We start from the raw sequence: 12,015 nt of genomic DNA on the forward strand, positions 1-12,015 counted from the left end.
AATTTTGTGATTATGTGTGTTGCTGGATGTGGTAGAAATTATACAAAATGATCATAAGGATTATGTTCTAAAGAGAACAGTTAAGAGACTATTATTGAAAAATAATCTCCCTACTAGTTATTAAAAATTATTCTGAAGTCACAATCAAAACAGTATGATACTGACCTATAAGGACATAGGTAAACTTCAGAGTTTTATTAATGTTAGAATTGAAACTTTGCACAAAAATTACATTTTGTATTATTAGCATTTTGCATATATGTATTTCCTTACAAAAAATAAATGAAATATAATAAGAGTCACAGGTACACATGGAGACAAATGTACGTAAGTAGCTTATCCATTCTGTTAAGTAGTCATCTGTACTGTTCTTTAAATCCTGAAAATGTTATGTCTTAAAAATACTGTACACCAATCATTCAAATTACATGTTTGGTAAACTTTGTACTTCACAGATTACATTTTATGGCTATTAAATAAATGAAAGGACTCAATTTTCTCCATCACAATCATTATTAAATATATAATTAAGGGGCATATAACTTTCTAGGTACTTCCAAAATACCTGAGTTTCTGAATTTCATTTGGAATAAAAGTAAGTTCATTATAGGAAACATCAAGTTCTTCAAGATAAGACAAGGAAAATAACCTTAAATAGAAAGAAAAAATTAATTGTAGAAATGATTATGTGTCATCACTGGGAATAAATAAGTACTTGAGTAAGTAGGCAGCAGTATAGAAACCAGATTTCTAAGATCTTGACGTTTATATCGACTTCTTTTCATTAAAGATGGTGTAATTACTGTGAAAATTCCTAAGAATTACTCATCTATCCATTAAGACCAGTGTGAGATTTTTGGAGTGGACAAGACCCTATTTAGAAAAAGTCACCTGAGAAGTTTTCATTATCACTTAGTTTTTTTTTTTTTTTTTTTGCTTGTCGCATTAGTTTCCTAGAGATGACATAACAAATTACCATCATCTGGGTGGCTTAAAGTAACAGAAATGTATTTTCTCACAGTTCAGGGGGCCAGAAGTTCAAAATGAAGGTGTCAGCAGGGCTGGTTCCCTTAGGAGGCTCTGAGAGAGAAACTGTCCCTTGCTTCTCCCCCAGCTCCCAGCGGTTGCCTGCGACCTTTGGCATTCCATGGCTTGTGGCAGCATAATTCCAACCTCTGCCTTTGTCTTCACATGACTTTCTTTTAGGGATAATAGCCATCGAATTTGGGGCCCACCCTTAACCAAGTTAGTATAAGTATGACCTTATATTAACTAACTGCATCTGCAAAGACCCTATCTCCAAATAGGGTCACATTCTGAGGTTCTATATGGACATGAATTTCTGAGGGATGCTAGTCAACCCACTACAATTGCATTACGATTTTTCTAGTAAAATACTTCTGATCTTTCTTTCCATCAAGACAGGTACTTAAAGGTGAGAACCAAAGAATACAAAGTCTGTAAAAACATAGTTGCACTGTCACAAGCCCTGACTCCTAGGGGATGGAAGTGGGAATTGCTTCTTGAAGACTGGAATTCAAGGCCTCAGTATCGTAGTCATCATAACCCCTAGTAAACACCCCCTTCTTTGTATGTGCTGTTCTCAAAGACTTTCTTGTTTTCCATATAAATAAAAGGTGAAAAGTTATTTGTATGATTTTTAAGGCATCATGAGCAGAATTTTTCACTAAGTTCCTACTATCTTAACATGGCATATAAAGGTCCTCATGATCTGGTCCCATGCTACTTGTCCCCCATATTCCTCTGTGGTCCAGCATTGATTTGCTAAAATTCCCTGAATTAACCAGTTATCACATATCTCTAAATAACACGTAAAATTTCCCCAAGCTTGACTCTTTGATTATTGTCTTTTCATTTTTTGTCTTGGCTCAGATATCATATCTTCCAACAAACTCTTCCCAAATCCTTCAGACTGGGTGAGATGCCTCTTCTGTACTTCTCTGCTTACCCTCTCATAGTACCCATCACATTGTGCAATAAAGGTCTGCCTCCTAAAATTATGAGCTTCTAGAGGGCACGGATTCAATTTTATATTTCTGTATATCCAATGCCTTATATAGTGTCTAGTACATCGTAAGTGCTGAGTAAATCATAACTGAATGAAAGGAATGGTGACCCCAGTTAATTTAAAATAATTTGCTCTGAGAAGTTAATGAGATTGACTAGGAAAACAAAAGAAATGCTTTTCAATTCAATGTTCATCTCTGACATCTTATCATCTCTGTAAAGAAAATGTTAATACCATTTGCTCTGTCTTTCAATTCAATATCATATCATTTTCTTGCCTCAGGCAGTTTCTGGAGTCATTCTATCTTCCCGTATTTCTTTGGCTCTGGCAACCTAGTTAGGTTCCAGGCTTTCACTGTAGATGACATATTCCTGCTGACTGTGAGATGTAACAGCTGTAGGCAGCACTGAGGAAGCTGAATAGGTTCTAGAGTTGAAATTTATGTCATTTATATATGGTTTTATGCCCCACCAGTACCAAATCTATCACATTTTTTAGGATATGTAAAATTTTTTACATTTATTTCATTGCTTTATTTATTAGCATATTATTGGCCAATGAGCTGCTTAAGCTAGAGCCCTACTGTTAGCTTGCAAGATTAGACTAGCATTAATAATTTCATGTATTATCAGCAACGACCACCACACTGATATAAATATTTATTAAAAGCCTACTATATGGCAATTTAGAATGATCTTTTACCATACCAATATAGGATTGTTGTTTTTTACAGATTAAAAAAAATGGAAGCTGTAAGAGGTTGAGCAATTTATCCAATTTGGTATGAAATAAAATGTAGCTATCCCTTTTCATCAGATATGAGGAGGCAAGGTAATTTAATCCCCTTCTTTAATAAATAACAATATGGGGAAATAAACGTGTACAATTTCAGAATCTGCTCTTAAGACAGGGCTTTCAAGTAGGCTGTTAGGTTCTTTTTGTTCCAAGTAGTTTCTCTTTCCCAAAGAACGTACCTGCCAATTAAAGCAAATTGAGTCAAACAAGTAAGGCAAAGATTTGACTCCCTTAGTTGAAGTAGCTATTTTCTATGTCATTTTTCTCCTGCTATCCACTGAGGAAAAGATAAAGACTTTTTGTTTTCACCTTTGCCACAGTTGTTTCTGCATAACCTCAGGGCATGAGTCTAAAACATGTCTCTGTCTTTTACTTTTCTTAACCCCACCTCCCTTTTTCTCCCTTTTTTATCTTTTATCTTTTCTACAGAAGCTTTGGGAAGAGAAAAAAAGTTTGGATTTTTGAAGTGATTCATTAGCTTCATTTTATAAGAGAGCTGAAAAGACAAATCAAAGAGCTTTTTATAGTAGTAAAGTTCCAAGCATAACATGGGAGTGGCGATCCACCGGCCACCAATAGGAGGCCCCTGTTCTTCCCCGGAAGCTGAGCTTTCCTGCCTCCATGCTGCCTCACACAGTATGCCCTAAGCAGCTCAAAGCAAAACGTTAGGAACAAAATTGTAGGCCCCAGTAAATGTGTGCTTTACTCAAATAGAATTGTTTTTTATTAACTTCTAATTTGCCCTACGTTGAAACAATCGTTACATTATTTCAAAAATATTGCACCTTTTATTTTATTTTAGAAATAAAGGAAAAGAGACAAATCTGTGAAAATAATTGAAAGGATTTTAAAAATAATTTACGAGTTTTTTTTTTTTTTTGAGACGGAGTCTCGCTCTGTCCCCAGGCTGGAATGCAGCAGTGCGATCTCAGTTCACTGCAACCTCCACGTCCCCTGGTTCAAGCGATCCTCCTGCCTCAGCCTCCTGAGTAGCTGGGATAACAGGCACGCGCCACCATGCCCAGTTAATTTTTGTATTTTTAGTAGAGATGGGGTTTCACCATGTTGGCCAGGATGGTCTTGATCTCCTGACCTCGTGATTCGCCCACCCTGGCCTCCCAAAGTGCTGGGATTACATGGTGAGCCACCACGCCCAGCCAATTTACAAGATTTTCTTACCTAATTTTTGTAACATCCTTGAAGACAAGTGTTAGTTTTCTAAACTTTCAGATGGAAACTGAAGTTAAGAGTAGGTCAGGGTCTGGCACGGGGGCTCACGCCTGTAATCCCAGCACTGTGGGAGGCCGAGGTGGGCAGATCACGAGGTCAGGAGTTCGAGACCATCCTGGCCAATATGGTGAAATCCAGTCTCTACTAAAAATACAAAAAATTAGCCAGGCATAGTGGCGCATGCCTGTAATCCCAGCTACTCGGGAGGCTGAAGCAGGAGAATCTCTTGAACCTGGGAGGCAGACGTTGTGGTGAGCCAAGATCGTGCCATTGCACTCCAGCCTGGGCAACAAGAGCAAGACTCCATCTCAAAAAACAAACAAACAAACAAAAAGAGTAGGTCAGTGGCTTGCCAGAGTCTACAGCATATAAGGGGCAGAGCTTGCCTCTGAAAGTATCTTGCTTTTTCTACTCTATCACTTTGAGTCTCATGAAACTTAGCAAGATCTTGTTAGGAATGCAAAGATAACAGTGAAAGTACTCCATTATACTTTTAGTAAAACTTTGAGAAGGTACCAAAATAATATATATGGGAAAAAACATGTATGCATATTTTAACATATGGAAACTATAAGAAAAAGACTAATAATGAAAAGAATTAAAAAGACAATCTTTTAAATACAATACTTAGCCACCAAAATAAACTATTTTTCTATGTTAGATAATATCTAGAAAAAAATATGTATCTTAATTTAAATCTTAACATTAGGGCTTCAAACAAATTGAGTAATCAATTGTTTTATTTAATAAAATACTGTTAAATTATGCTTGAACTGCTAAATTTATGTCACAAACCCCCATTTTGTTCCAGTGTCCCTTTCTCAATAAGGCCTACCTTAGCTACCCCACTTAAAATCACACTCACTCCCTTTTACTGTTTTATTTTTTCTTTTTCATATCACTTATTGCCTTCTCACATACTATGTAATTTATTTATTATATATATTGACTGTCTCCTCCTGTGGGAATGTGATCCCCACAAGAGTTGAAATCTTTGACTGGTTTAGTTTTAGTTTTAGTTTAGCTGTTATTGCCATAACAAATTGCAACACGAACAGTGGTGTACAACAACACAGATTTGTTAATTATAGTTACATAGGTCAGAAGTCTGCACAGGTCTCACCCTACTAAAATTAAGGCATCAGTAGGACTGCATTCCTATCTGGAGGCTCTAGGGAGAATCTCTTTCCTTACTTATGCAGGCTGTTGGCAGAATTCAGTTCTTTCCGGCTGTAGAACTGAGGCCCTTGTTTTCTTGTTGGCTGTATGCTGAAGGCCATTCCCAGGTTTTCAAGCTGCCTCATTCCTTGACTCATGACTCCCTTCCTCCATCTTCAAAACCAACAAAAGCAACCCAAGTCCTCCGGTGGTATCTGACAAACGCTTCTGCATCCCCCTTCCATTTTTAAGAGCTCATGTGATTTGATTGGGACCACTCAACTAATCCAGAATAATCTCCCTACTTTAAGATCAGCTGATTAGAACCCTTAATTTCATCTCCAAACTTAATTTCCCTTTGCCCTGTAATGTAACATATTCACAGGTTCTGGTAGAGTACGAACATCTTTGGGGATCATTATTCTGCCTATCACAGTTCATCCCTAAAGATTCACATCTATCCCACATGCAAAATACATTCACTTATCTCAGTCTCCTGAAAGGTCTTAACCCTTTACAGCATCAGCTCAAAGTTCAACATCTCATCTAAATCTCCAGAGTCCCATATCTCATCATCTAAATCAGGTATAGGTGAGGCTCCAGATATAACCCATCCAGAAGCACAACTTTTCTCCATTTGTGGATCTATGAAATTAAAGAAACAAGTTATCTGCTCTCAAAATACAACGGTGAGACAGGCATAGGATAAGTTATAGATATTCTGGGTCAAAAGGGAGAAAATGAAAGGTAAACAGGAATTACCAATCCCAAGCAATTTTGAAATAGGACTGAGTAAACTTCATTTGGTTTCCAGGCCTGGGAATAAAGAGCAGCAGCTCCCAGCTCTGCCGCCTGCTTTCCTGTTTCTGCCCTCCTGGCTGCTGGCTCTGTCTTTTGGAATCACAGTTCCACCTTCTGTGCTCCTGACTTCATCCTCCCCGGTTCCTGGCACCACCCTCTGAATCATCCTCCCTTTTTCATGAAAGTTGGCACACATATTCAGCTGTTTCCTGACCATGAAACTCTGGAGATGTGACAGCCTTTTTTCATTTCATACTGTCTTTGTCCTTAATACACTCTGGCAACATTTCTATTAGTACAAAATCTTCAAGAACCTAGTGGAGTTCCCATGTATTTCATGGGTATCATTCCATAAGACAAAAGACTTGCCCACAGATTTCGTTCCTAGTTAATCCCATTTCTATTTTTGACTTTGCTGAAATGGCTAAGGCCATGTGACATGAGGTCATCATTAAAAAGGAGTGGAATAGTGATATATACAACATGGGTGAATCCCCAAAATTTATGTTGAGTGAAAGATGTCAGACTCAAAAAATCATTTGTTATATCAATCAACTTTTAGAATTTTCTAGAACAGTCTCAGTCAAGCCCACAGCATCGTCTCTCAAACATTCACTTTTCTGTGCCCTGTTCTTTTCCATTCCTCTCAATATCAATACTAAATCATCACAACTTTCTTTAAAATTTCTTTTCAATCATTAGTCTTGCTCTCAAAGATTATCTGAAGTTATTTCATAGTAATCTCTCTCAACTGATGCATATAGGAGCTAAATAAATCTTTGTTGACTAAATGAATTTCCTGTTTTCTTACCCCTATAACTATATATTTTACATGTTCATTTTTAGGACCTACCTCCAGTTTTAGAAGATAAGGGTTACTCCTCCTGTTCAAGACCAGAATCTCCACTTGAGCTGATGACTTCTTCCCCTCCCATCTCCTGTGAAATTCTGCATCATCTATCATCCTTCCACATCTCCAATCTATTCCCTATTGGTTTCTTTCCAACATCCTGTAAATATGCCCGAGTCTTCAAAAAACTAACAACAAAAATGTTTCTAAGATCCCACATTCTCTATAGCTTTTATCTAATTGCTCTTCTCACATTGCGTCTAAAGTTCTACAAAGAATGGTCTACACTCATTATTACCAATTTCTCTCTTCCCATTCCATCACAACCCACTGCAAGCTGGCTTTTATTGCCATCATTCCACTAAAACTGTTCTCACCTTTACTCTTACTGAGCTTCTCTATTGTATTTGACACTGTTGGTCATCCTTCTTTTTCAAAATAATCCACTTCACTGGCTTCCATGATACACTTGGTTCTCTTTATGCAATTTGAGGCTTTTCCTCAGTCTTTTATAATTTCTTCTTTATCTCTCTGTATTTGAAACACAGACGTTTCTCCAGAAATATCTCCAGCACAAAACTCTCCTGTGAGGTTAATATGTCTAAGTCTAGATTTGTGATGGAAAACAAATCTAAAACCAACATGTTAATCTAAAACAAAACTCATTATTTTTCTTCATTCAAACCTCCTCAGCCTTGTCACTCTTGTGCTTAAAAACAACCAATGGCTTCTCAATGCACTTTAAATAAATTATAAATGTTTCACCTGACCCTCAAAGCTTCATGGGATATAGTCCCCATCCAACTCCTAAACCTCACCTGGGTTTTACTCTAAGCCATGCTGGCTTCCTGTCAGCCTTTGAGGAGTCCAAGCTCTTTTTACCTCACATGTTATTCCCACTGCATGAATATTATTTTTCCTCTTCTTGGCCTGGATTCATAAACTTCTGCTTAAATGTCATTTCCTCAGATACACCTTTCTTAGTGACTCAATTTTTTTTCTCCTGACATCATATTGTTCTTTTCAGTCAAAGCCCTTAGAATGTTTTATATTTATATATTCATATATTTATTATGGCATTTATTAAAATTCCTGTATCCTTCTCTGGATTCGAAACCCCATAAGGGAAAAGATCATGCCCCTTTCTTTTAACAATCTAAACCCAATGCTTAGGACAGAGCCCAGTATTTAATAAATACTCAATAAATATATTTTACATGATTGAATTGTTTCACTCTAACAAGAAATCTGGGTGTTACCTTGAATGGACTTTTTTTTTTTTTTTTTTTTTTTTTTTTTTTTTTTACTTTGATTCTTCTGTTCCTTATAGCCTCTGTGTCTCAATTCTAGGTATTACAGGTTTTACTTCAATTTCATAACAATTTGTTCCTCCTTCTCCATGCTCACTACCATTGCCTTGGTCCAAGTTCTCTTCATCTCTTGCTTGAACTACTGCAATGGCTTTCCAACTGATCACCTTTAATTCTGTTTATCCCCTCACATCCATCCTCCACACTGCCACTAGAATAACCTAAAATGTAAGTTTGACTCTACCACACACCTATGGAAAACCTGTAATGGTTTCTCATTGCATACAGCATAAATTCTTTACCTTAGTTCACAAGGCTTCCCAGATAATCTGTACCATTTATTACCACTTGGCATTGCCCTCTAAGCTTCAAAAACAGCAAACTGCTTGTATTTCCCATCTTGTTATATATGCTGCTTCTTTTCATATACGTTGTAACTTTTCATTGAAGAAATATCCACCCTATCATTGGCCCAACTATCCTTTGTTGTCTCTCCTGTTTAATCCACCTGATTCACACTCAGTCATCTTTGGATCAAATACCACATCTTCCAGGGAACCATCTCTTACCCTTAAGAATGGGCCACATGTAACTCATACATTTTACTGTGTACATCTCCATTATTTTACTTTACTCGATTGTATTCAATTATCTGCCTTCCTTTTAGGTGGTGAGCTCCTAGGAGCACACGGTATTAAAATAGATGCTTCATGAACATCTGCTGAATTAATTACAAGAATGAAAGTATAACATTCAAAGTTCAGTGCAATTGCTTGTTTTGGTAATAATGTCCAAACTCCAGAATTTACATGGAGCCAGAATATCTCAAATATATTACATAATTGTTTAGTTCACTAAATTTCACTCAATTTAATTCAGTTACTGATCTCTAAGTCTCACCACACTGTGTGAGGTCTTCTTTGCTCAGCAAGGTAGAGTTCTAACAACAACCCTTAGATATGAAGAATTCAGCACCTTCATTCTTCACTGTATAAGTGCCCTCCTGGTGAGTTTTCATTGAACAAGCTTTGCAAATAACATTTTTATTATGTCAGAGCTTGCTTGACGTCTTCGAGGCCAATAAAGTTTTCCCCATTATGTTTTGCAATATGCTGTCACTCTTTCCTTGATATGCATACATATCCTATGTTATTTAATAAAAATACAGTGCTTTTAGAAACACTAATAATTTTTAAAAAATAGCTTCCGCAAACTTTTTGAAAGTATGAATAATCAATAATTCATACTTATTTGCCCAATATCTAAAAAAGGAACAAAATGTTGACCTTTTAGTTATAATCACATTTCACTTGCTTTAGGAATTTATTTTGCTTAAATGGTAGTTATGATTATTAAAAGTGTATAATTATGATTATAGATTTTTCAGTAGGAATTCATGTTTAGATGCTGTATATGCACATATATATTTATATGTTATAGTTTGTGTTTATATATATATATAGTTTGTGTTTATATATATAATTATATATGTGTTTATATCTATACAAACAATTATAGGTATGTGTATACACATGGGTTAATATACATACATATATTACTTTGCTCTCTCCAATGAGAGGGTCTAGAAGGAATGATATCCTAATGGCGATGAGGATACCCAACACCCAGATCTTCCCTTTTAAACAGCATTTTCTAATAAAAGGAAACAGGATTTCCTTAGAGAAATGGCAGATAGTATCAGGGCTGGGAAAATACAGTTTATGTACTGTGGAAAAATCCAGATAAGTCAAACAGAAGTAAAATACTCTATGTAACATTCTTACTTATTTAGTGTTTATTCTTTCTTTTTATACATGTGATGTGTAAATGTGTGATAGGTATATGTATTTTACACAGAAATGTGTAATTTTTAAATATAATTTCTTATTCTTTTAAATAACTGAATGTTTATGAATGTACAATTTGTTAGATCATTAATTACAAACAATACCAAATGAACATCTTTATAAATGAATTTGGATGCAATTCCTTAGTTACCATAAATAAAACTCTTATTTTGCAAAGTATTATTCAACTATTTATGAGTCCCTTTCTCTTTGTGCTTAGAGATTCAATTTGTTAAATTCTAATTGGAATAAGTATCTTGTATGACATTTGGTTAAGGTTTTGGTTTAAAACTTTCATCAGGAGTTAAATAATTACTAGTCCATACGTGGGAAGAAATCCACCTCTTTTATGTCCAAATATCAGCATTCCTATGGAGTTGAAAGGTCTTAGATATCATATAAGCCAATCTCCTTAGTTTATAGATTAGAAAAATTGAGGCCAAGAATGGTTAAATTACTTTCTCCAGATCAAATATATAATTATCATCAACTTTAAAGTCAAAGGTCTAGATTTCCTCATTCCAAATTCAGTGCTCTTTCCATATCCAAAAAAAGGCTGTCAAGAGATAGATGCAAGGCTCTCACCTGAACTGCTTTAGATAATTCCTGTTAATTTAACCCATACTCAGATAACATATTTCTAGATGTATAGTCACTAGACCCATATTAATTGCTCTGTATGTAGCTGGTAGGATTGTTTTTAACACCATAAGAAGAAGCATATTAGCTAATTAGAATAGAATATGAATTGCTAAATAGAAGTTGCTAGCTGCTTTCAAAGGGGAAATTGATCTTTTTCAAAATTATAAATTATTTTCTGTGTTTATAATCTCAGACCATCAACCTTACCCAGTTGGAAGAACAGTAATTAAATTAAAAGCAATGGTGAAAATTCTAAGGAACTCAAGTTGTTGAATTTCAGAAGGAATTTCTTTGATAGGATTATTTCTCAGTTTCAGTATTTGTAAATTTTTAAGACACAATATCTGGGGAACAGAAAAGAGAAACAAACATGAGCAGAATAATAAAGTATGCAAATTATTGTTACCTTTTATAAACTCTCTGAACTAATATAGAATCATTATAGCAACGTCAATTGGCTATATCATGTAACTCAGTAAACACCCTCGTTCAACCTTCAAAACAAGTGACCAGCATTAATATGTATGATATGGCAAAATAGTGCAACCACTGTACTCATACACCTTCGACTCAAGAATGGTCCTTTTCTAAGTGTGAAAGTCACCCTTTCTGATCAAGCTCACTGTTTCATGAGACAATCATGGAATAATGAGGGAGGAAGGAGATATCTGTAGAACCAGGAAGACAGGTGGAATTAACCTTAGTCATCAGAGAAGTGTCAGCTATCATAGCCAGATTATTTTTGATATCACAGTAATTTCATATACATTGATTTTTCATGTGAAGTTTTAAAAATAGAATAAACCATTTAAATCTATTATCTTCCTCTTAAATGTATACAAATTTTAAAAAGAAAAACAAATAAATAACTAAATCTATGATCTTTACTTGATTAGTATATTTCTCTCTGGTGAATATTAATAAGGTCTTATATTAGTTCTCTTTAACATTAAATTCAACCTTGTTATCATCATAAAGGTCCAAAATTGGTGGAGTAGAGCAAGTTCATTCGTGTAATCCGGAAGCATCAGTCTCCATGTTTGCCTTTCTTTTCAAAATTATTTTGGATCTTTGTAATCCTTTGCATTTCTATACAATTTTTAGGATTATGGAGTCATTCATATTTTCTAAAATCCCTTCTTGTTCCTTTGTAGGAATGTGTTCATTTCACGTAAGTTATTTAATTAGTTGGTATACAGTTATTTATAGTATTTTCCTTAAATCTTTTTAATTTCTATAAGGTCAGTAGCAATGTTTCTTCTTTCATCCTTGTCTTTAGTAACATAAGTCTTCTGTCTTTTTCTCTTGTGAGTCTACATAAGGTTTGTCAATTTTGTTGATTTTTTTAAAGTA

At 35.2% G+C, this 12,015-nt stretch overlaps 1 protein-coding gene across 1 annotated transcript in view; it reads right to left on the reverse strand.

Moving 5' to 3' along the window:
- Window positions 1-12,015, reverse strand: part of LRRC63 (leucine rich repeat containing 63) — a 62,188-nt gene that overhangs the window by 14,893 nt on the left and 35,280 nt on the right. Inside the window, exons 7-8 of the mRNA XM_030921872.1 lie at window positions 10,870-11,006; window positions 566-649 (exon numbers count right to left, since the gene is read on the reverse strand). Of these exons, the coding sequence (XP_030777732.1) occupies window positions 566-649; window positions 10,870-11,006 (221 nt within the window). The remainder of the gene's footprint in view (window positions 1-565; window positions 650-10,869; window positions 11,007-12,015) is intronic.

The sequence above is a fragment of the Rhinopithecus roxellana genome, chromosome 18 (genome assembly GCF_007565055.1).
Source record: "Rhinopithecus roxellana isolate Shanxi Qingling chromosome 18, ASM756505v1, whole genome shotgun sequence".
Lineage (NCBI taxonomy): Eukaryota > Metazoa > Chordata > Mammalia > Primates > Cercopithecidae > Rhinopithecus > Rhinopithecus roxellana.